Here is a 25,780-nt window from a genome sequence, read left to right as displayed (position 1 = left end):
CACCCCCAGGTCTCTTTCCACCCGGCCGCTTTCTAACCACTCTTCCCCCAGCCTGTAGTACTGCATGGGGTTGTAGTGGCCAAAGTGTAAGACCCGGCACTTGTTCTTGTTGAACCTCATGCTGTTGGTCTCGGCCCATCTCTCTAACCTGTCCAGATCCTTCTGTAGGGCCTTCCTACCCTCCAGCAGATCAACACTCCCACCCAGCTTGGTGTCATCTGCAAATTTGCTGAGGGTGCACTCAATCCCTACGTCTAGATCATCTATAAAGATATTGAACAGCACTGGCCCCAGAACTGAGTCCTGGGGAACACCGCTAGTGACCGGCCGCCAGTTGGACTTTGCCCCATTCACCACCACTCTCTGGGCTCGGCCATCCAGCCAGTTTTTAACCCATTGAAGAGTCCACCCCTCCAAGCCCTGGGCAGGATTATTATTATATTTTGCAAATATTATGTCATTAATATTTGCAAAAGAGAGTTATTAAACTGATGGAGAATGTGCTGTGACATGTATTGTTTATCTACTTTTTCACTTCAGTATACTGCAGTTTATTACAGAAACAGTGCCTTGTCCACTATAATTGGTGTTTAAATAGTCACATCTTTTGAAAGTTTGAGTGTTTTATTTCAGTTTGCAGGTTTAATTGCTTATGGCTACCAATCTGATTAGCTCTTGGGAGTAGTTTTGGAAGCAAATCAGAAAAAAAAAAAAATGAAGGGAAAAAACAGTGCTATTTGACTTACATGTAAAAAAGTCACTCTTTCTCTGTAGTTGTACAATTTGAAGTTGCTCAAAGAGAACTGCAATGTATTTAATATTCGTGAGTTTGTGATAGGCTAAGGCATAGTGTACTTGGAATTTTTTTTTAAGTGCATTTAAAACTTAAGTGCATTTAGAGCACTCTGAAAATAATAGCATTTGCTTTGCTCTGATCTTAATAGGTTTTTTATTAATTTTATTTTTTAACCTCATATGATTAAAAAAACCAACAAAGGGTTTTGGAAAAATCTAGGAAATGCTAGAAAGGCTTTGAAATGTAGTGCTGTCATATCCAATTATACTTTGATAACTTCAAAATTGAGAAATTGATGAGGCAGTAAGGATTTGCAGTCACATGTGAGGTTTGTATTGAGATCTCTTTTAGCGTGATGCTTACTCTGTTCTGCTTGCATGCAAAGTGAATCCTGTCCTCTCGTAGAAGGACTTAATGTCCATAAATTTTGGGAGATAAATTGTACGTATGTGATCTTTAAGGAAGAAGGGTCAGCTATACTTTGCATCTTTCACTGCTCATTGAGGATTAATATATTGTGAAATGGAAGATGATCCAATTGTATGATGTTTTTAAGAAGCACTGAACTGTGTTCCTTTCCAGAGCATGAGATGGTTTGGAGAGGTTCTTCCTAGTGAAGAAATAATTTAATTTCAAGATGTGATTAGACAGGGTGTTAGATAATCTCATCTATGCCCTCTTTCGCACAAAGGGTCAGACCAGATGATCTTTTGAGGTCCCTTCCAACCTGGGCTCTTCTATGATTCACTGATTCTATTTAATTTGTTACTAAATTTAAAACCTTCAAGAAAAGCCATATTGTTGCAGCTGCAATGTTTTCTGAAATGATTAAATGCATATGTTGCTCTTCATTAGGACGATACTGACTGTATTTAAAAAAAAAAAAACAGTTTATTTTTGTAAGGAATTGAGATTATTTTGAGTGTCTTAAAGTGGGCAAAACTTTGACCTGAAAATAAGTTAGGTGTTTTGTGGCAGATGCATTCTTTGAATATAGCCTTGATTGAAACTTAAAAAACATCTTATATACTCAGTTCTAAATATTTTTAGTTTCTTCAAGGATAGAAAATTTCTTCTCATATGTTGTTGGTTTTAAGGTCTTAATACTGAACTGCCTTTTCAGATTCTTACATCCTATTAACACCTCAGAATGTAGGTCGAAATAATTTCTGGTCTCTTAAGTCATACTGTAAAAAGGTATTTAATAAGCTTTTTTCTGCAGGAAGTAGAAATAACTAACTACTAGTTGATTCTAGCTTTACTTATATAAATTGTAGAAATACTCTCCTTGGTAGAAGATACATTTTCTGCTTGGACTGAATGTATTCTTTTAACTTCAAAGATCTTTTTATTCAAAGAAGTTGGTTCCATAAAATGCAGATAAGTTTACTTGAAGCTGCTGCTGCAGATTTTTAAATTATTGTTCTTTCTTTAGATATTCACAGAAAGCCTTCTATGCTCAAGCAGTATAGACAATATCCACTTAGCTGGGCAAATGATGCATTGCAGCATTTGGTCAGTGGATCTCCCGAGTTCATCAAAAGGGAAGCCGCAGTACCGAGTCAGCTACGCGAAAAGTATCGAACTAGTTTTGGCTGCTGGCAGAGAATATTTCAATTCTTCAACGAGTTTGACCGATAGCTGTATGGATTTGGCCAGGTATTTTTACAGTTATCATATACATAAATACATATTGCTCTTTTCATTGAAACTTCAATTTTGTTTTTCCTGTACGGGGGTGAATCTTACATGGGTTTATTTCTCTTCATGTAAAATTACATGGTAAATGGAAACAATATCTTTGGCTTCTGTAAGATTTTTTTGATTGGGGGATTTTTTTTATTTTTTTTTTCCCCTGCCTTGCTCTGTATGTGTGTACACCATCAGTGTCCCTGGTTGCTGAAATGATGTGTTACAGAATTAAGGTTGAAGAACAAGAAACGTGCAAGTCTTTCTTTACAGTTACTTATACAGTATTTATTATATTATGCTAGCTCTATTTCTACCTTTTTATTGAAAGCATGGTTTATTGACTGACATTACTGCTTATAAGTCCTCTAGATAAATACTTGCTTTGGAGATCTAAAAGGCCCAAGAGTTACTGACTTTTTAAATTTATGTTTAAAATAAAGTATATGAATATTTATATAAATATAATTTATTATTATTATTTTTTTTAAATCAGTTGAGCCTTTTTACATTTTGGACACCAGGGCTACTAGATATACTGTGCAAAAGCTGCAATCACAATGAAGCAGGTGCATACACTGTTATGATATCCAGATTACAATTGAATTTTATCTGTATACATATAATTGCCAGAGTTAAAATCTCTCTGTTAGCTGCTTACTTGTATGGGGAAAGGATACTATAGCAGTGCGATTTCCTCTATGCATAGGAGAGGAGCCCTCCTCTGGGCTAAACTAGGAGGCAGAGGGATTGATTGGTTTTTGCAGGTGAGTAACTTCATTTTGGAGCAGCAGTAACAAAATGCATGGTTATTTGGAACAGACCTTTTGGGTCAGCAGTCCAATCCTTTGGTGTTGCATGTGGCGCTTTAATATAACGTAGCCTCACCTGTGTGCCTGGGAAGATCACAGAACAGATCCTCCTAGAAGCTATGCTAAGGCACATGGAGGACAGGGAGATGATTCGAGACAGCCAGCATGGCTTTGCCAAGGGCAAGTCCTGCCTGACCAATGTAGTGGCCTTCTATGATGGAGTGACTACGTGAGTGGACAAGGGAAGAGCTACAGATGTTGTCTATCTGGACTTCTGTAAGGTATTTGACACTGTTTCCCACAACATCCTTCTCTCTAAATTGGAGAGATATGGATATGATGGGTGGACTGTTCAGTGGATGAGGAATTGGTTGGGTGGTTGCATCTAGAGGGTAGTGGTCAACGCCTCAGTGTCCAGATGGAGACTGGTGACAAGTGGAGTCCCTCAGGGGTCCGTGTTGGGACCAGTACTGTTTAGTATCTTCGTCAGTGACATAGACAGTGGGATCAAATCCACCCTCAGCAAGTTTGCAGATGATACCAAGCTGAGTGGTGTGGTTGGCATGCCTGAGGAACAGGATGCCATCCAGAGGGACCTGGACAAGCTCAAGAAGTGGGCCCATGCGAGCTGCATGAGGTTCAACAAGGCTAAGTGCAAGGTCCTGCGCATGGGTTGGGGCAAATCCTGGTATTGATACAGGTTGGAGGATGAAGGGATGGAGAGCAGCCTTGTGGAGAAGGACTTGGGGCTACTGGTGGATGAAAAGCTGGACATGAGACGACAATGTGCACTTGCAGCCCAGAAAGCCAGCGGTATTCTGGGCTGCATCAAAAGCAGCGTGGCCAGCAGGTCGAGGGAGGTGATTCTGCCTCTCTGCTCTCGTGAGACCCCACCTGGAGTGCTGCATCCAGCTCTGGAGTCCTCAGCACAGGAAGGACATGGATCTGTTGGAGTGGGTCCAGAGGAGGGCCACAAAAATCATCAGAGAGGTGGAGCACCTCTCCTATGAAGACAGGCTGAGAGAGTTGGGGCTGTTCAGCCTGGAGAAGAGAAAGCTCCGGGGAGACCTTTTTGGGGCCTTTCTGTACTTATAGGGGGCTTATAAGAAAGATGGGGACAGACTTTTTAGTAGGGTCTGTAGTGATAGGACAAGGGGTAATGGTTTTAAACTGAAAGAGGGTAGATTTAGACTAGATATAGGAAGAAATATTTTACAGTGAGTGTGGTGAAATACTGGAACAAGTGGCACAGAGAGGTGGTAGATGCTCCATTGCTGGAAGCATTCAAGGTCTGGTTGAATGGGGCTCTGAGCACCCTGATCTAGTTGAAGATGTCCCTGATCACTGCAGGGGGGTTGGACTAGATGATCTTTAAAGGTCCCTTCCAACCCAAACTATTCTATGATTCTATGATTCTGTAATCACTATGAAAAACTGATTTAATGTTGTCATAAAATTAGTATTTATTTACTAATTTTTTTTCCCAATTTCCTATTGAGATTCTTTTCCATTATCAGGCTCTGGAAATACAAAGTATCATTGTTTTTATTATCTCATAAGGGTCCCATAGTCAACTCTTCTCTTACGGTTTTACAGTGATATTTCAAAATATGCAGTTTATAGCTTGAATACTTGCTATGAATGTGTGACCGTGTGTTTATTCTGTTTAGTAGGATGTTTTGGTCCTTCTCTGACTTTTCTCCAGTTCGTTGTTTCATGGTTACTTAACTTATTTCCATGAGTGATTATCACAGTGTGTAGGTCTCCTAGTAACCTTCTTCTGTGACTTGTTTTAGGCAGAACGTATTTATCTTCTCTTTAGCTAGTTGTCTTTCCTTCCACTCCTGTTTTAATCTCCGCTTCACCTAGAAATGTTTGCCAATGCTCCTGAAAAATGTGATGGGTTCAGATGGCAATGTAGCTAACATACATAGCTAACAAAAGTTCTATTTTTGATGTAAATATGTCTGTTTCTTAATTAACATGTAGAGATAAGAGCCGTATGACCAATTGCACAAATAAAATACTTTCCTGATTTAATTAAGCCATTTTTAAATCATTGAGACTATTTTGTATTTAGATTTTTCGTTAAATATGTATTATGTTTTATTAAAAAGAAAAACCCACAAAATTGCTCTGAAGATGAATTAATGCGTACAATTACTAATCATCTTTGTTTTCATTTGTTAAACCTAGCTGAGAAACTGAATTTGTCACAACGGCTCTAACATTTCACTTCCAATCGCTTTTAACAGAATTTTGCTTTTAACTTCTCGTATATGGCAACACCAAAACGCAATAGTGATATGAGAAATATTTCCCTAAATAATTACATATTTAAGTACATATATCTTCATGTCTTTCATTAAATTCATTGCAGGTATAAATTCAAGAGGGTTTAGGCAATGTGTTTATCACAACTAGGTGAAGAAGATTGCAGCAATCCAAGAACAGAATTTGATTAACAAGTTTAGCCAGCCATAACAGGAATTATAGTGCCAAACACTTAGAATGTGTGGTACAGGACTAGTGAGTATTTTGACATTTCATAAGCACAGTAAATTACTGGTGTGATTTTTTTTTTTTTTTTTAAGCTCACTGGTGAACTTTTTCCACAAATTTAACTTTGAATTTATTCAACAATTTTTAGAAAAAAATTGTTTCCTTCCTATTTAGGTGCTGTCTACAACTTATTGTAGACTGTCCAAGTGCTATTCAGGAGGAGCTAGATCTTATTCGTGCTCTTGGCTACCTTGAAGAATTTGGCGTGAAAATATTACCATTACAAGGTACTGCATATTTTTATTCTTTATATGATTACTTGAATCACATGCATAAATATGCATGACAAGTAGTTTGCTATTCCATGAGAGTTGCATGAGTAAACTAAAGGGTCCCTTCCCTGCCTTCAAACAGCTTACAGGCACATACCAAAAAATTATTTTTTTAAAAACATTTTTCTGTTTTTAGCAGGACTTTTTAATAGAGTAGTGAGTATCTGAAACTCCTGGTAACTTCAGCAGAAATAGTTTGAGCTCACCTTTTATTTGCAAAATGATCTACACTTGCCTATGTGCTGATGAGCTTTAAAATAATGGGTGGGAGGAGTGGTATTTCATGTGTAGGCAGTTTTCATGTCTCCACTGGGCTGTTTCATTTTGAAGTACATAAAACCCAATGACAATGGAAGTGAACTTTTACAAGGTAAAAGTTCTGACAACTTGCTTAAAACTTTAGATATGTTTTGTAGCTCTGACTCTAATCGTATGGAAAGTTGTTGGACAGAAATTGGAAAGAAAGGATGATTATGGACAAGGAGATAAAGGGGCAAATGGAATATATTGCAGTATATTTTATTGTTTATAGATTGTGCCAAACTAACAAAGTTCACTGCTTTATTAATAAAACCCCCACTTTTGTAAGTGAAAGAAATACAAGAGTGCTCATCTACCTGGTGTTCAGTGAAGCTTGAATGTATAGTATGCGGGCAACTATGTGAAACTGCATGTATTGAAAGCACTCAAAAAGAGCTGGCTGAGAAGAGCACTGAGTACCAATGAAATGTGCTGATGGTAGTGTTTTACTTCTGGCATTGTGCAGAGAAATACTGGGATTTCTGGAAAGCACTTGTGGGTCTATGGAAAGTGAAGTAGATGTTCTTAGTGGCTGATGTTCCTTTACTTTGGTGTTCTCTTTTTGTTTTTTTGCTTCTCTGAGTATTCCTTTAGAGTGAGCTGATGCTCTGTACATTATATTCAGGAATCTTACCTTTTCTGCCTTGAGAATCAGTATGGTTTCTAGATCTAGCACTATTGCACAGTTGGCTTCTAGAGCAGAATTACTTTTTAGTCAGTTTCTTCAGCCTGTAGAAAAGTACACATGTATTTTCTTCATATTTTTCAGTGTGGACGTGAAGGTGTCTCTTAAAAAAAAACGTGGAAACATAATATTGCATTAACAGTGTGTGTGATACAACTGATCCAGATTAATTAGAATATGTGAAATCATGCCTGTAATTTCATTAATGATCCTGACTTATCCTTTCTTCAGTATCTTTAATGTAAATCAAATTCATCTAGTACGATTAAAATTATGTTTTAAAGTTTTAATGAAAGCCTTTAAATGGTCAGTTACTTTGATAGAATGTCATTAAAATAACATTAAGGATCAGTTATTCCCACAATAAGAATTAACAGTAGGCTTTTATTTGCACTTTTATGTTCAGTTTTCAGCTTCCTCCTCTACTTGTATTATTAGCAAACTCAGCAGCTAAGGTTGTGAACTACTATTATGATGTATTTCAATAAAATCTGATTTGGAGACTCCTTACTAACATAAAAGGTGAAGAAAAGTCCATCTTTAATGAAAGTGTTTGACCCATGGTATTGTTTCAGATTCCTTTCAGTTATGTGAGATATTTCAAAAAATCTTGCTTATACAATCAGTGAATGAAAACATTTTGCTGCTGTATACTAATATATGTCTGTGGTAGACTATAAAAAATGAAACTAAAAGTGTAACCTTTTCTTGCTCCTCCATTCTTTATTCATTTTAGTCTAATTTGATTTCCAGGACTTTATTAATAGAGTGTTCATTATGCAAGTGCTTCTTTTCTCTTACTGAGAGGCCTAATATCATATGTTTTAAGCCCAATATCCTAATACAGAGTTTATCCCCCATGCAGACATTAATGTCTTAATGTTAAATGGGAGATCTACATGCTGTTCCTTTCATACCATGTTGTTGCATGGTATGAAAACGTTACCTTTTTAAAGTAGCAGCCTGAAGTTAGCCACCCACTAGCTAGCTAAAAAGAACACTGAAATTGGTTCATGATATTAAATTATACAATTAATTGTTTAATTCTTGGTAAAATCTTTTTGGAAACACAATGCTAATTATAAGCTTCTCAGGATATGGTTAACACAACCTCGTGATGTGCAGGCTGTCCCTCCCCTAGCTCAGAAAATATTTGTGTAAATTAAAATAGCCTGAAAATTTTGCCTATGACAGTTCTTTCAGTCCATGTGATGTATCTTGTCCATGCTAAAACGTAGTGTGAAATATTAGTTATTTACAACATTGTAAATGAAAGTTAATGTCTGTTTTAGCAGTCTTTCTGAGAATGTTGCAAAAATTATATTTAAAAAAAATGCATAAAGGCATAGGGTTAGTCAGATAAATTTTAAGAGATTGAATCTAAAAACCTGAAACATTTAATTCAGTCTCCCTCTTCTCCTTCCTTTCCCAGCCTGACTTGCTAGTGATTGGGGCTGGATATATTGTAGTGTTATTATAACTTTCAAAATTCTGTTTATAGATATGATTGAGGATCTACATGCAAGTAACTTCGGGCTGGTTTTCAGATTGTATTTGAATTCTTATGCTCCCTAGCCCTCTTTCTGCTTCTACATTGTTTAACAAGAAATACAGCAGTAGGGTTCATTTTATACAGTCTCTAACACCAGTTCTTCTTTCAACAGTGCGTTTATGTTCAGATAGACTTAGTCTCATCAAGGACTGTCTTGCTCAGATGCCAACAAACTATAAACAGTCTGCTAAGCTCCTAGGACTTGCAAATTTGCTGAGGGTTACAGGTAAGCTGTTAATAAAGCACTGAATTGCAATTCAATGTGTATTTGTGTTATGCTTTAGAACATTCGAGTTGGTCATTAGAATACATGTTCAAAGATATCACCAAAAAGTTATCTGGAAGAGCAGTTATTGGGGAGGAATGAAATATTTTACATGAATGAAATATTTTACCTGTAAAACAGCTGATCTTGTCAGCTGCTCTGACCTTCCACCAATACCTAAAATAAAACCAGCCTTGTCTAATCTGGATTTTGAGTAAAAGCTCATTTCAGATTGGAGGAGTTGGTGGCTGAGAGTATTTTCTCTTACAGTTAATTGACGTTCCGACCCATGGACGAGTACCTAGAACAGTATCCAAAAGCATACAAAGGAAACATGATTGTTGTTGCTATTTCAAGTCATGCATGCAAATGCAATATTTTCCAACACACTAAAGAAAGTCTGTAGAGCTTCACTCTTTAGTCCTCAATTACGAATGTGTGTACTTTCAGTGAATGCTGGAATAGGCAACCTTACACAGATTTTTAAGTTGCATATGATTTTAATAGCGAGGTTAATAACACCTTTAAAAACAGATTTTAAGTGGAATACTAGCATAGCCTTAATCAGTCTTTAAATGAAGAGTCTCATAAAATTTAATGGTAGGTATTAAAAAAAAATAAAGCAAGACATGTAGAAATGGTATTACTGTATCTGTTGACTCATAATTTAAGTTATTGAGTTATAATTAATTATTAATATAGTGAAGAGTTGTTTTAGGACTTGGGTAGCCATAAGAATGATAACAAATGCTAACATTGTGCCATAAATTAGGTTGTAGCCAAAAGGGCAGCACATGCATACAGATTTTAAGATTCGTGAATAAGTATATTTTATTTTAAACTGAATATTAGAAAAGGAAAACTTTCCTTGCAGTTTTAGCACAGATAGTCTTTGTTACCGGGTTTAAAACTACTGGGAAAGGGCAACTTGATTTCTAAAAACTTATGGTGAAAGGGAATGGTTTTATGGAGATATATTGGCATGAGTCTGGATATCGAAAAGAATCTAGGGATTGAACTTTATGGACTTGCTTGATGAAGAATTAGATAAAGCGCTGCTGGAAGAAAGAATTGGGTTTTGTCCCTAATTGGTTTTCACTACTTATACAATTATCCTGATTTGTGAGTCACCTTTGCTGTGAAAGAAGTTCTAATTTTGTCTTGTGGAACGTACTTACTGGTATTGCTTATGCATGCTCAAATTTGCAGTTCCTTCTGTTCCCGATCCACTCTGTGTATCTACCAGTAGAGTGCTTTCTTGTGCTTTATCTTATCTGCTAACTGGAGGAATTTGTTTCAGCATTTCTCCCTGTTTTCCGACCCTATCTGATTACTGATTTTGAAAGACCTGCTTGCTACACCTATCCATACCTATATAAATTTTATACATATGTGTATATGTAGAGTATATAGTATATGCTATGTATTTTATTTTCAATTCTAAGAGAATACATCTGCTCTGCATACAAGGGTAGAAGTAATGTGGTCATTCTCAAGGAGCTTTGGGAACTGTGTTCTCAGAATGCAGTTTGTTTAGAGAGCAGCACTGAAAGCGAGTAATAGAATTTATGTTAATACTTAGCAAAGTTAAAATATTGCTTAGGTAATGATATATCAGCTAGCTTCTTAATTGCTTTAAAGTATTTTATTAATAACAATAAACTCTACTTAAGCCTCACATCGCTACCTCTGTAAAGTAAGCACGTAAGTGTTATCTTAATTTCGCAGATGGGCAAAGTGAGGGAGAATGTGCTCAGCATGACAACCAGAAACTCTGCACCTGCTCAGATGTTCTACAGCTCACAATCCTCACTTAATACACATTCTCGGTTAAGAAAGGGTGTGAAAGAATTCACTTTATGTAATTACTTGCTTACAAAATAGAGGAGCAAAAAAAAAGAGTAAAAAAAATGCTTATGTATCAGAAATTAAGAGCATCTTCTCTACTGTTACTGTGTATCGAAAAGATCTAGTAAGCATTGCTCATTATTTCTTGAGTCACGCTCTCTAGAAGTGTTTTCTGTTCATTATTCTCTTTTCTCACAACTTTCTCTGGTAATTTAGTTAATTTTAATATCCATAAGCTACTTCTAGTAACTTTAAGCTTTGCTCACATTCCTACGTCAAAGCTTGGTTTTGAAATCCACCTTCCTCAACACTGACTTTCTTGCTTAATACATGTGGAAGTAACCATACATATGGTTTCTGATCTCCTAAATGTAGGTGACATGGAATTTCTGGAGTGTACATACAATTTTGATACCATTTGACTTTTAAGTTTTTATGACATGGTTTCACTCAGGGTAATGTTGTTTCATTCACTGACAAAATTTCTAAGTGTCCATATTTTTCCTCTCATCATTTGTAATAGAATCATGGAATCTTAGGTTGGAAAAGACCTTTAAGATCATTGAGTCCAACTGTTAGCCTAACACTGCCAATTCCACCACTAAACCGTGTCCCTAAGTACCACATCTACACGTCTTTTAAATACCTCCAGGGGTGGTGACTCAATCACTTCCCTGGGCGGCCTGTTCCAGTGTTTGATAAGCCTTTCAGTGAAGAAATTTTTCCTGATATCCAATCTAAACCTCCCCTGGCACAACTTGAGGCCATTTCCTCTCGTCCTACCACTTGTTACTTGGGAGAAGAGACTGACACCCACCTCGCTAGAACCTCACGCCTGTCATACCTGCTTGTATCAACTCATGTCTGAATGCTAAACATCATAACAAAAGGAGATGGAAAGAACTTAGGTGACTTACATCTTAGTGAGTGGAGTAACCCTTACAATATAAATGCATTTTCCTTATGACGTAAGGAGGCAATAGTCCGAAGGAGCTGAACGCACACAAACTTTCACAAAAAATAAAAGGGAAACGAAAACTAAGATATCCTTTCCAGTTTCTGAACTTGTTTTGTTTGAGTCTGGATGTCAGACATTAACATTAAGGCTTAATGCAGAATTACTCTGTAATATAAGATCATCATTTTAATGGTTTTTCTCATTGAACCTTTCTTGGTTTTAAATCTTGGATGTCTGTCAAAATGGCAAGGGGAACAATTTAGAATTCAAAACTTTCACTTTTATAAGACGTTACTATTAAAAATGCCTTCAAATGAGGCATCACAATCTGAGGCAGGGAATTTTTTCATGTTTGAACAGAAGAACAAGACTAACCGCTAATCTGCAGCAGGTAATATTTTAAGTGACTGCACTGTTGAGGCAATGAAACCTGTGTGAAAAAGGGCTCGGGCTGTGCCTTGCAGGGATTTCACTAGTCATGTTGGAGCTGATGGTTGTTCTGTGGCAAAACAGAGTGTCAAGATAATGGAAGTTTAAATGAGTGAACAGTGGAGAGAAGATGAGCAAATATAGCCATGGACTGGAAGGAAAACAATTCCTAAATTTTATGCTTACACTTTTGTAAACCATGCGGAGATGTATCCTACTGCATCAAAACTAATTAGCTAAAATATTGGGGATGGGGGACCTGTCAGCATATGACTTCTCAAGCACAGTTAAGAAGAAAACCGTTCCTTGCTCCAAGTGTTCCTCCTCTCTTCCCTCCAATCCCGCTGATTTTTAAGTAGTAATAAATAGCAGTGATGATTTTGTCTAGCTGAAATTTGAGGGACAATAGTTTGATTATTGCTCTTGCCTTTTATTTGTATCTGGTACTTAGTCAACTCTCTGTAAGAAGTAAAGCTGTCAGGGCAAAGTGGGCATCAGAAGGTGAGTGGCAAGTACAGATCTCTTGCTTACAAAAATGACAGTTCATGTTTAGCTTGTGGAGATAGAAGCACCTTTTTGTCATCTGTAATTGCTTTTGCCTGGATGAGAAGTTCCCAGGTTCCAGAGGGCAAAATTTTGTACGAGAAGAGCCTTGGATGTGATTAATTTTCAACATCGTGTGTTGGCGGTATACAGAGCAAGAGGCCAAAAGATAAAATGATGGGAAGCCAACCTGTTCTCCCAGCTGAGCTAGTTATGACGTGCCAGGATTAGGGGAATCTTGATTAAGCTTAGTAATTAGGATAACTTCACTTCCCTGAATGTCATTCTAGCACAACTGCTACATCTTTTCTTTTGAGAAAGCTTTAAAAAGAAATCTGTTTTGCCTGCATTGATGCATCAGTGAAGCAGAGCTAAAAATAACAGCTATGCAATTTAAGAACATGTACTCTTTAACTGGTTTTTGGAACTCGATGTGTTTAACCTTCTGAAATATTTGCATTTCACAAGTTGTAGTAGTACAGTTTCATAAACCAGTGCCCTTTTCAAATGACTGTAACAGCAGCGACTGCATAAAATCACTTTTAATAATAGGGGAGAAACATGAACAAGAAGCTTGCATTGAAAAAATCCACTCATTTTTATGAGCTTCTTGCCATCCTTCTTTCCTAAAGTAAAATGAATAGCGAGAGATTGTTTTTCCTGTGTATGTTTAGTCACCTTCTCACATAGTGCATGGACATACACACTATTTTGAGCACAAGCCTGGACTGACTGGTGTCGGTGAAGTAAATAACTTTCATTCTCTTGTGTTCGTTCTAATTTGGAAAAAGCTTAAAAAAATAAAAATAGATGACTGGTAAAGCGTGACAGGTATAAACGTTATTTGTATTGACGATAACTGGCTTTGAAAAGAGTTGTCTGATTAATTTTCTTCTGTGAATGCTGATGTATTTCAGTTAAGGTCAGGACATTTTTCTACAGATTCTTGATGAAAGTTTAGTCAGAAGAGATCAATAGTATCTGAAGTGTTTCTTTTGACTCATAACTGGGAGAAGAGGCATTGTCCAAAAGGTCTGGTGACCAAGATGCATATATGATGTGAAAAAATAGCTTCAGTTCTACTCACTATATTTATTACAGTAGGGACTTTTAAGTACCTGTCTTCCACATCTCATGAATTATTTCACTCTGTGAAGCAGGATTTTAAACTTGAGCTTTGTATACTGTAACAAAATGACTAAAAATTTCAAAATTCTTCTGTTATAGTTCACAGAAGTTTTTCTTTCAATGTCAGGATTTGGATTTATGTGTCCCTTACCTTAAATATCAGTTTTCATCTATGTCTTGCCCATTACATAAATACAGTTTTCAAAACTTTTGTTTTTTAACCTAGGCATAATGTGCTGTGTAGTTTTTGTAGCCAGCTATGATGCCAATGTTTTTTAAAATGGATAACTGTTTTTATTGTTTCCTTCAGGAAAAAGCAGATAACATTATTTCTGCTTCAATTTCAAGGCAGGCTTTTCTTGTTGTGGCATATAGTTTTCTTAAGAAATAAAGTAGTAAGGTTAAGTCTACCATTAATTCCAATTAACTAATAAAATGTTGGATTTTTCTTACAGGAGACGATCAGATGGAGAGAAAAGGACAAGTTTTAATCCTGTTAGTGGAACAAGCTCTCAGTTTCCAGGACTACAAAGCAGCTAGTATGCATTGCCAAGAGCTCATGGCCACAGGTGAAGTGAATAAATGGGGGTGGTGTGAGGTCATGGTGGTGGAAATCGAGTTCTGACTCTTGACTTACTGTGAAGTATGGTACTTCAGATTGGTTCATTTCATTCAAAAATCAGTTACATTTTGTTTGTGGAAGTCAACTGACATCATGTCAGATGTAGAAGGCATGTGATATGAAACATGACAAATCCTGTTGTCATGGAGGAGGAACTCCACGTAGTTATGGAACTAGAAAATATTTAAGCCGCAGTGACTTCTGGAGCAATGTTGGTCTTTTTCTAAATCAGTTTAGTTCATTGAGATCGTTCAACTGAAGTTTCATACTGTCATTCAGATAATTCTTTATTTTTTGCATCAGATATATATATCCCAGTAGGGATTCCATTTTTAATTGTCTACTCAGTACTTTCTTTCTTGTAAGAAAGCAAAAGAAAAAATTTTAATTTGTTGTGTTGCTTAAATCCTGTTTACTATGTTTTGGTATTATGTTTTATTAATGAATGTTCATGTATAACACTATTGAGATTAAACATGTATGTTGGTCCATACAATTCATTATCATTTGTACATAGTCATGTTTCTTCTCTGTAAAATTCTTTATGGAAACGTATCTCAATATCTTTCTTAAGATGTGTTTCAGTTTGAAAAAATTCATTCACGTAATGTAAAATCTTTCTCTGCAATTGCTATCCCACTTGTTCATCTCTGGAAATAATTATAAGAAATAAAATTTTGTCAGCCAGCGGGGTCGGAGCCTTGTATTTAGTTTTCAATCTGAAAACAATATTATAGGCTGTAGTAATAAGTGCTGACTTGTTTCTTACTAAGTTGTGTGCATATTGTAAAAGACAGTTCAGTTATATTTAAACTGGACCTATACTTTTGGTGAGACATTTGCCAGGTCTGTTTGGATATTTCCAAACTTAATTTCTTGGCTTTCTGACAAGAGATGCGTGTGATATAGGAGCTGATAAAACAAGGTGACAGCCAGATTCCTGTAATCTCCTCCTAATGCAGGAAAGATGGATCCTAGATGTTTGTGATATTTCTTTTGCAAGACAAAAATATGCAAATGTTTTTGCCATATGTAATGCACGGATACCTGGAACGGAGATGTACACAGCAAATACTTACGTAATAAGGCAGTTGCTGAACTATTAGACATATAACCTTAGGGAGCTTTTCTGTATGCCTCTGTGAACCACAATTTCTCATTCTTTCTACACTGTACCCCTTTCAAACAGGTAAAAATATGTGACTGCAGCTAGTAGGAATGTCCAGGTCTTTTAGATGTCTGCCTTTCTATCAAAACTTAAAAAATTGGTGGTATTTATGTAATTTGTATATGTGAGGGTATGAGTGGAGGTAAATGACATATATGTGTCAAGATACTAAGAAAGATGGGATTTGTTTCTTTGGCTCTTTTTTCTACCTCGAGATTAAGGGGAGAAAATCTGAGATGAATTGATGTTCTTTTAGTTATATTAAGTGATATATTTTACCTTTTTTTTTCAGCTACTTCAGTAAGGTGTTTAATTTCATGCTCTGAAGTAAATTATGATTTTGTTATTCCAATAGGTAAAAATATAGTGTGTAGGCTTACAGATGCCTATTGTACTGATATCTACAATGTGATAATAAAGACTCTTCTATGCATTTAGTCAGTCTGCAGTTGAGTTACATCTCTGTTTTATGGAGCCTTTATGTTTGCTTCCTTTCTCAGGGGATGTTAAGTCTTGGCAGGAATGCCACATGCCCTCCTTTATCTCATTTGGTAAGAATTATGCAGTATCCTCCTGTCACTTGTGAAGCTTGCCAATCTCAGAAGTACGTTTTATGTTCCCCGGTAGGTTATTCTAAAAGCTGGGAAGTATGCAGTCAGCTTGGGCAATCAGAAGGCTACCATGATTTGGGTATGCGTCAAGAACTCATGGCTTTTGCTCTGACACACTGTCCCCCAAGTGCCATAGAGGCGTTGCTGGGAGTGAGCAGTTCGTTGCAAACCCAGGTAGGTGCTTCTGAAACTTATTTCATGCAGGTTCAGTGCCTACCAAAGTAAAGGGGACTTGTGCTCATTTTTAAGTTTGTTCCTTAAAGTTTCACCCCACAACAAGTTTATATTTGTTCTACTGTTTTTTTTTTCTACTTTCACTGTTATATTTCAACAAATGAGGTCTTTTATAAGCATTTTTATATGATGAGTTGGCTTCTCAAGTAGAAGTGCAATCGGATTCTCGTTCTTCAGTACTTTTTAATTTCTTCATTTATTGCCTTATTTGAATGTTTATTTGCAAATGCAGTTAAATAATCTTTTTTCAATGTTTTCCAGGTTCTGTTATCTGTTTACACTTTGTAATACAACTTCATTAAATGCCCACATAAATATCTCTTAAAAGTTTATTCTTACGTTTTTATGATCTCTCCCCAATATACAGTGAAATTCTTTTCTCACTGATTTCAACCATGTGATGGTTTTAACAACTACAACAGGCTTTATGTCTAAGCCATCTTTATTAACTCTGCAATGACTGACTTCTTGATAGAATCAGACTGTAGGTGTTCAGCTGCTCATATTATGTGTGTGAGAACACGTAATTGTGGCATTTAAATACAAGTTATGGCAAGATGACACAGCAAATCTTTTGAAGTTTTATTTGAAACATTTTAGGTTGTCAAAATCTTACATTTCTGTTTAGTGTAATTGTGGCTTGGCCTATGTACTATTACTTGTTTAAGAGTTCATATTTGTCTTAGTTCACAATGTTCATAGATTTATCTTTGTGTAATAAAAACATCTTAGAGGGCTTGCATTCTGTGTCTGAAAAATGCAGGAGAAAGGAGCAATAGCCACAGTACATACACAGTCTAATTAAGGCAACTGCAAGTGCGTAGCCTTTTTCTTTACAAAACTGCTTGTATAGCAATGTGTATGAGAAATACAGGCAACATATGAAGGCAGTCTGTGCTGCTTCAGTAACAGGATAACATCAATAAGATGCTACAAAGGATTTGAAATAAAGTCTGTCTCTTGCAAGCTGTTTACTATTGTTTTCATCATGAAAGCACTCAAATTTGAGAGAGGCAGGTACAATTGTGAGCTTAAACACAAGTGGAGTCTTTGCAGACAGTATAGAAATAAAAACTTGTTTTCTCCTTATTATGCCTATACCTGGAATTAGAATTTGAAGTCAAACAAACTTTTGGCACTGTATGAGCCAGAATTTGTTAGACTTTCTGTAAATTCACTGCCTTTATAGCCCTGTCTCATTCCTTCTAAAGGCTTCATGTCCTGTTAGTTGTAGTGCAATGCAGCTGTTCAGCCACTGGTTATTGTCGTCTTGCATACCACTTCTCCAAGGGAAACGATTCTTTGCCTTCTCCATTCACAAAACTTGAGACTGAATTTGTGGCTAAGGTTTCTTTGTTAGTGCAATATCATTTGTAGCAAAAGTGCAGTGATGATTAATTTGGTATTTGCCCCAGGAAGCCAAACCCAAGTCATGATTTCTGTCAAAGCACGTTTAATCAGTTTCTTCTGCAATTACTTTCTCCATAAACTAAGCATAAGCTTTTCAGCTCTGTTCGTTAGTGGTCCTACGTGTTCAGTCCAAGCACTCTGTCTTTGTATGTAGATAGATAGATATATGCAAAAAATCTTTATTAGAAGGTCACGCTGACCAGATGATTTATGTACGTGTCTTTTTGTGGACCTTCATCTGTTCTATGGCCTGTGGAGCTTCTGCTCACAAAACTATTATCTTGTGTAACACTAGCCTCTGTGCCCCCCTCCGAGGCACAGTTCAGATAAGTTCTTTAGCCGATGTAGTACAGCAGGGTGCGTATAATTAAAAAAAAAATATTCTTATATTGCATGAAAAATACCACACAAAAATCACAGAAAAGGGAAGGTCATTTTGTCTAGGAACTACAACAATGAAAGCATGTCAAAGATACCCCTGTGTTCTTTTCCCTGTCTTCCCCTGCACCCTTGTTTTTCTATCACGGAAGCTTTTGCATCGGAATTTCTTGGGTTTCCTATGACATCAGTCATAATTCTTATATTTGGTTATTTGACTGGTAAGAGATTATGTTTATTTTGTGTTTATAGATTCTTTATCAGGCCGTGAATTACCAGTTTCTTCCTTCAGAAGGTGGTGAAAATATAAATATCTCAGGACCTTCTTCATCGATCGGTAAGGATACAGAGGTAAGCTTTAAAGAGAGTTTTTAAAGTAATAATGACTTTCTTCTGCATTATGCTGAAGAACCGAATTTGAGTTTTTAGCAACATCTACCTGTTTGCTAGATAAAACGCACAACATTAAATACATCATCTAATTTCTGTTCTTAGATTGTTTAAAGTTCAAGGTTTTGCTTATGTATTTCTACTTAGTATGTTCTGATACTTCGTTGCTTTTTCCTACACAGTCTTAGCACCGTAGAAAAAAAATATAAACCCAGAGGCAGGAGAAGAGGAAAGTGCAACAAAACTTAACACAATAGAGTACATTACTGTTGGTTTGATGTTTGATCTGTCCCAATTGCAAAGCAAGACATTTGAAAATGAATCTGAGCTACGTATTTAATTGTGTTGAATTAAACTTTTTTCCCCTTTGTTCTGTGCATCATGAAGTTTATGACTTCTTTGCCGTTTTATAACTTTAATATATTGCATGTGAAATTATTTTTGTGTGTAAGATCAGAAGGAACATTGAGTGTTTTGTGGGAAAGAGAGGCAGGGCAGCAGTAAAAAGGTCTACTATTATTCTTTGTACTTTTCATGTTTATTACTTTAAAAATTTAAGTGTGTACACATACAATTGCAAGTACATTTCTCTCTTTAAAGAAGATGTAATAACCTATTTATGAAAGAAAGGAGTGTCTCTTTCATTCTCTCCAGAGTGGAAAATTCTAAGTTTAATTTATTTTTTTCTCTGTTTTCTGTTTAATTGAGTTTTTCTATAGGTGATAAACAGATGCGGCGGGGGGGGGGGAAGGGCGGGGGCAGGGGTCAAGAACCTTAAAGAAAAGAATAGAGAAAGAGAGAAGAAAGGTGGTTCATGCTGCATACTCTGGCTTTTTGAGAAAAGTATCTGAATTGCAGCCTCCTTAATGTCATGATACCCTTGGGGAATTTTTACCAATGACAGCTGTAGGTGGAACACTCTAGTCTTTGCCTTTGGTATATTTAACACCATGTGGCTTAGAAAAACCACACCTCTCCTTCATGTTATTGGAAAGGGAACGGGCAACTTCTACGTATAGGTCTATATTTTGTGTACGTTTTTCATATATGGATAGGCATACATGCATACTTTGTATACATATATGCACATGTAAATATATATATGTAAACATATATATACATATTTGCATATATAAAAAATAAATGGGCAGAAAAATAGAATAGCACTGAAAACAGTATTCAGTGGAAGAGAGCTAAACACTGTGTATCTACTAGGATCATTTATATGAAGAACAGGTCTCTTCACTGGCATGAATGCTTTTTATTTTCTGGAAATTGGTATATCTCTCTGAGAGGGAGATTATTAAGTAGATGTTAATAAAATTGTGGAACCTTCTGATGTGGGTGTGGATACATATGTTTACAGTATTTTAATGTATATAACAAATTTGTCATGCATCACCTTTCATATGCTGTAGTGCTGTTGACTGTATGTTTTGATGGAACAATTATACATGCATATAAATGATTCAGAAACTTATTCAAGGGTTTATCATAGTTGAATAATCCCACTAATTAACTTCATTATCAATTCTGTTTGGGTATCTGAAGCAATTTTCATTATGTTGGGGAATTCACATTCAGAAGATTACCCACTCTTACTTTCTCCCATATATCTTTCGTTTTTTTCCCCCTTAGTTGTGGAAGGTTGTCTGTTTAGAATTGGAAGCAGGCAGACAGTTGACCTGGCAAGCTTGTATGTTGCTGCATTGAGTTTTTTTCCTTTCTGTTTTAATACAGCTTCTGGGCATGTCATGTTTCAGATTGTTACGCTATGAAATGAGTATTTGCTAATTCTGTCTTTTTGTTCTGTCCCAGTTGACTTAATAGGGATTTATAGCTTCTTTAATTTCTTGCAATGACACAGGAGGAAACATAGCCAAGAATTTAGTCACTGTATAACCCTCCCTTTGTTCCAGACATCTGAAATGTTAGAAAAGCAATATATTCAATAACTCAGTTTCTCTAACTTAACTGAATCCCATAACTGCAATTCCCGTAGTTCCACTTCAGCTAATTCCTTGTGCTTCACCTTCATTGTCTTGCACAGAATTTCAATTTCTTCAAAGAAAAAACAAAGTATAAGATTTTTTTTTTGCCCTTTCTTTGTACTCCTTTCTTTTTGACTTATGTCCTGATTAACTTGTAACACCTTTTTCTCAAGAAGCTGACAAATGTTCTTCTTTCTCACTTATTGGTACACTTTCAAATTGGTGCTCTAAATGTAATTTTCCTTATCTTGACTTGACTAAGCTTCTTCTAGCATACATGTGTTTCGGCATCCCTTTCTCTGTTGCATTAAAAATGCCTATCTGTATATCAGTTTTCCCTTTCAAAGCTTTAGTGATCTTTTTCTACCTCTTCTTACCTTTATCTGGTATTGAACCATTAGTTGCCACTACCATTTTTTTCATTATACCAACGTACATCACCAGCTGGTCATACTTGTTGATCGTTCTTCTCTTGATGAACTCCTCTCTAGAAATGTCTAAACCCATTTCAGTTTTGTTGTTTTAAGTTTTTCCCCTGAAACTCTTTTCCCGTGAAACGTGCAGAAATCTTAATAGCAGCTGTCTACATATCTTCACAGATTGCATAGAAATGTGTTATTTAAATATGCTGTCATATTGACTTAAGTATAACTTTTCTCCAAGTTTTTGGTGGTCCTACTCTGAAGGAAATTGCTGGTTGCTATGATAAAGATGCACGTAATTATTCTGTGGGAACTAATGTATTTGCACAAGGATGTACTTCATTACCTTAATGCCAGCTTGTCATTGTTGATTGAGAGGAGACTGAGGGGTGACCTCATTAATGTTTCTAAATATGTAAAGGGCAAGTGTCATGAGGATGGAGCCAGGCTCTTCTCAGTGACATCCCTTGACAGGACAAGGGGCAATGGGTGCAAACTGGAACACAGGAGGTTCCACATAAATATGAGGAAAAACTTCTTTACGGTGAGGGTAACTGAACACTGGAACAGGCTGCCCAGAGAGGTTGTGGAGTCTCCTTCTCTGGAGACATTCAAAACCCGCCTGGACGCGTTCCTGTGTGATATGGTCTAGGCAATCCTGCTCCGGCAGGGGGATTGGACTAGCTGATCTTTCGAGGTCCCTTCCAGTCCCTAACATTCTGTGATTCTGTGAATCTGTGATTCTGTGGTTGAACTCATGGGATCAGTTGGAGAAATTATCCTCTGGAAGCTACAAAGATTCCAACATAACAGATTATTTTTAGACAAAATGTTGAGTTTCCTCAATCCCTACCTTTTTTCTCTTTGTTGTATAATACAAATGCCTCAACAACTAATCTTGTGCTTCTCAAAATATCTCGGTGAGAAAATTAAGGTCTTGATTCATGAAAAGCATTTCAGAATATTATTAGATTATAATGTAGTGCTCAGTCACGAGATGCTGTGATGTGTAGGAACAGTAGAAACAATAACCGTCAATTGCTTTGTAAATGAGCTATGACTTTATGTTAAATCTGCATAATACTTAGAACATGCATTATATCTGTTATAATTAAAATCATTATCTTTTACATATCTGAATGTGAAAACTTAATTACTGTAACGTGGCACATCAGCACAAGCAAAATTTGCAATTTCAGGTTTCCTTGAAACCAAACCCTTTGATAGGAGAGTAGATCTAATATCTAGAGGAGAGCATCTTCAAATTATAGGAATGATTTTCTTAAACATTGCTTAAAGAAAATAAAATTTCAGATTAACAGAGCATTATCATCTACTTTGCTTTTGTGTTTTTCCCAAGCACTAGGTCTGGGAAAAGACAGGATCTTTTAAAACATTTGTGTACTTTACATTGGTATATCATGCATTTTTATCACTGCTGGTTAGAAATTATTAAGGAGTATTGTGTTTATGTAGCATGCACTGGGAACTCTTCTACCTGGAGTCTTTGGAACCTCAGGGCAAAAATAATGTTCCAGCTGCTGTTTCAAATAGTTGTGATTTTTTTTTTTTTTTATTTTATTTTTTTTATTTTACAATTAACTGGAGCTGCGTTTTGTGGTTTAGTAAATGTACTGGTTTCAATTCTGTAATAACTAAATTAGAATTCTTCTTATAGGAAGAAATAGCTGTAATTCCTGAAGGAATCATGTTAATTTACAGTGTCACTGAACTCTTGTGCAGAGAAGCAGCATCTCCATGTGGAACTCTATATGTGCACTGTTTAAACTCCTGTTATAGTCAATGGAGATCCAGTGAATGGTGCATAGAGAATAATGTTCTCCATAGAGAATAGGTCATTTGCATGCGAGATAGGAGAGGGTGGTAACATCCCTCTTGTCTCCCCCCCTCTTCTCGCTTCTCATGCTAATTGGGACGCCTGCGCTTTTTAGTCTTAGATTGTTCTCGAAATGAGTCGGTGGTCCCCCAAGGGGTGTCTGGTGGTCGTGATCCCCTAGTTGTGGTGTCCGCTGTATGACCCCGCTTCTGCACAAGCATGGTTGAGGCCTTGCAAAGTTGTTGCACATGTAGGCTGGCCCCAAGGAAAAGATACCATCCTGCCTCCGCAGGACTTATCTCTTCCTCCAGCCAGAGTTGTAAATCACAACAATTAAGGCACAGCAGGGGTATTGTTCTGTTCCCAAGGCCCTTATCTCTTGCCAGACATGCAGGCCTCTGTAGTACACATGCCCTCCTCCAGCCAGAGTTGTCAAACAAGTTGTTTAAGGCATACAAACTCTGTCCGTCAAAACATATACGTGCATGTATTGCAGAAGCAGTCTGAGACTGAGAACAGGTTGGGGTCTCGATTCTTTTTTGCATTCTTGTTCGCTGTATTCGGTACCTTGTAAATGCTGACTGCAGAATTTCAGATCTTGATGATGCTTTTTCACTTGGTGTGGAGATGAATGTTTACATCTCTTCACCATTTCCCCTACTGAGAATTCAACTTAATTAATGCTACCTCTGTACAAATACAAGATTGTCTCTACTATCAGCTTTCTTGAATTATTGAAGATTAACTTTAGCATGCTCAGTCTCCTCATTTGTAGAGAGATAATTATTTTGACAGAAGCATTCCACAATTATGTAAAACATTACCATTAGAAACTATGGAATTAAAAACAGCTGGTGTCTGTGGAAACGAGATCAGAGTTGAAAAAGGGGCAAAATGTTCTACTGATCAAGCTACTCGCTTCAGATTGAAACTTCTAAATCACTTTTAACTTGTCTTTTGGGTTTTTTTTATAACAGCTGTTGCTTAAATTAATGATCATTAAAATATGTTATTAACATAGTGTGCCTGATCTCTAATGCATTTGGTTTTAGGTCGTTAGCCTAATTAAAGCATGAGTCTAACACTTGCCATTGTGTGTTGGATATGCTCACAGGGTGAAACCAACGCCTCCTCTAGCCAGTCTGCTGATTTGTTGTACTGGACGACATCAAAAACTATGAAAGTGTTGTCTAACACAACTATGACTACAAAAGCCATGCTGCATGCTGTCAGTGATGGACAGTGGTGGAAGAGATCATTAACTTATCTTCGACCATTACATGTAAGGGATTGCTGATGTGTCTGCAGATGCTTACGCATTCACCGATACATTAGTATAAAAGCTGTGTCATTTATAGGTATCTGATAACTGAAGACCTCAAATCTATAAATGAACTAGAGACATCAAGGGATTTTTTGCAAGCAAATCCCAATGAAAGAAGGGGTCTAAAGCTCTTTCCTTTTCTTGTTTTCTAATCTGTTTTCTCCTGCTTTTTTAGCATAGTGTGAGAAGGCATAGTTGAAATTTGGCAGAACTTCAGAACTCTGGGGAAGAAAGCGCAGTGAAGTCCACCCTTTAAACTGTCATTTTATATTCAAAGCTGTTCCTTTTCAGTTTCTCTTTTCAACCTTCTCTACTTCAGTGGGTTTTCTATAATGTTTATGATACTAGTTTCTCTGATACTACTTTTGAGCATAATTCTCTCTCTTTCTTTTAAGAATACTGGACCTCATTCAGCATTGGTTTATATAAAATGACTCCTATCTTTGTCCCCACTGAATTCAATGGTATTTTAATTTACAGTTGCTTCCCTTCTGAACAGCAGTTACAGACTTTTTAATGAGCTCTTTTTATGACTAGGCTCAACTACACTTATTTTTCACAGGGCCAAGAATTTGGAGATGAGTTACAAAGTGGGCCTGGAGAAAATGCCACTGTGGAAAAGCAAGGCTGTCATCCGTTTTATGAGTCTCTAATTGCCAATCCATATGTTGCAGAAGTAAGTTTCTGTTACAGGATTCGGAAGTGTTAGTTTTTTGTGGAGATCTTATAATTAATTAACAATATGGATTTTGGATTATTTGTGTGATTTACAAGGATTTGAAATTTTGTGCAACAGTAGGCAAAATTCCAGCTTTAAACAGAAAGGAAAGTAAATGCAGGAACCGAGGTAGATAATTGTATCTGATGCAAGTGAGCTCAATATAACTGCAGGGTGTAGTGTGCATATGTCAGTTATCTTATTTTACTTCTAGTCTGAAATCAGCTATGGCACATACCAGAACAAGTCTTTGGAAAGCTTTGCAGAAGTATTACTGAGAACAGAGAAACTAACAGAAACAAAGAGTGAAGGAAAAGACCTACTTCCAACTACAGAAGGTATGGGTATATTCACTCCTGTATTTACTATATAGGATAATCTATGGATGGGTTTGAATGTGCAGAATTGCACACAATGATCTGAAGTACTATCTGGGTATTTTGTACGAATTGTAATCTGGTTCAACATCTTACGTTGGTAAGTACTCTTGATAGAAGTACGTGCAGTGATTTCAAGACAAGTGGTATTTGTAGGAGTCAATAAAGACTAGAAATCTGAAATCTGAAAGTGGACTTTAAATAAGCAGAAGCTGATATTTGGGGCTGACAAAGATACAAACATTAAGGGGGGAAAAATTGTTGAAGGTTTCCTGAATACTACCACGTACAGATATTTAAATGGAAATTTGCAGCCCACTGATAATGTTATTTGTATGTGTGCCTGTGTATTCCTTTGTTCAGATTCTATGCCATTGTTTATACAGCTTTCAGTATTGCAGGGTCATTACGGTATTTTATTTGCTAATTAATGCTCAATTGCAGTTTCTGGAATCATTA

General features: G+C 36.5%; 1 protein-coding gene across 1 annotated transcript in view; it reads left to right on the top strand.

Moving 5' to 3' along the window:
* Positions 1-25,780, top strand: part of NBAS (NBAS subunit of NRZ tethering complex) — a 185,009-nt gene that overhangs the window by 53,868 nt on the left and 105,361 nt on the right. Inside the window, 9 exon segments of the mRNA XM_068424707.1 lie at positions 2,232-2,455; positions 5,974-6,086; positions 8,781-8,894; positions 14,295-14,408; positions 16,257-16,414; positions 18,515-18,613; positions 24,017-24,184; positions 24,789-24,902; positions 25,159-25,282. Of these exon segments, the coding sequence (XP_068280808.1) occupies positions 2,232-2,455; positions 5,974-6,086; positions 8,781-8,894; positions 14,295-14,408; positions 16,257-16,414; positions 18,515-18,613; positions 24,017-24,184; positions 24,789-24,902; positions 25,159-25,282 (1,228 nt within the window).

The sequence above is a fragment of the Nyctibius grandis genome, chromosome 1 (assembly GCF_013368605.1).
Source record: "Nyctibius grandis isolate bNycGra1 chromosome 1, bNycGra1.pri, whole genome shotgun sequence".
Taxonomy (NCBI): Eukaryota; Metazoa; Chordata; class Aves; order Nyctibiiformes; family Nyctibiidae; genus Nyctibius; species Nyctibius grandis.
Note: the sequence above shows the minus strand (reverse complement) of the source record. Positions and strands in the feature narration are given on the sequence as shown.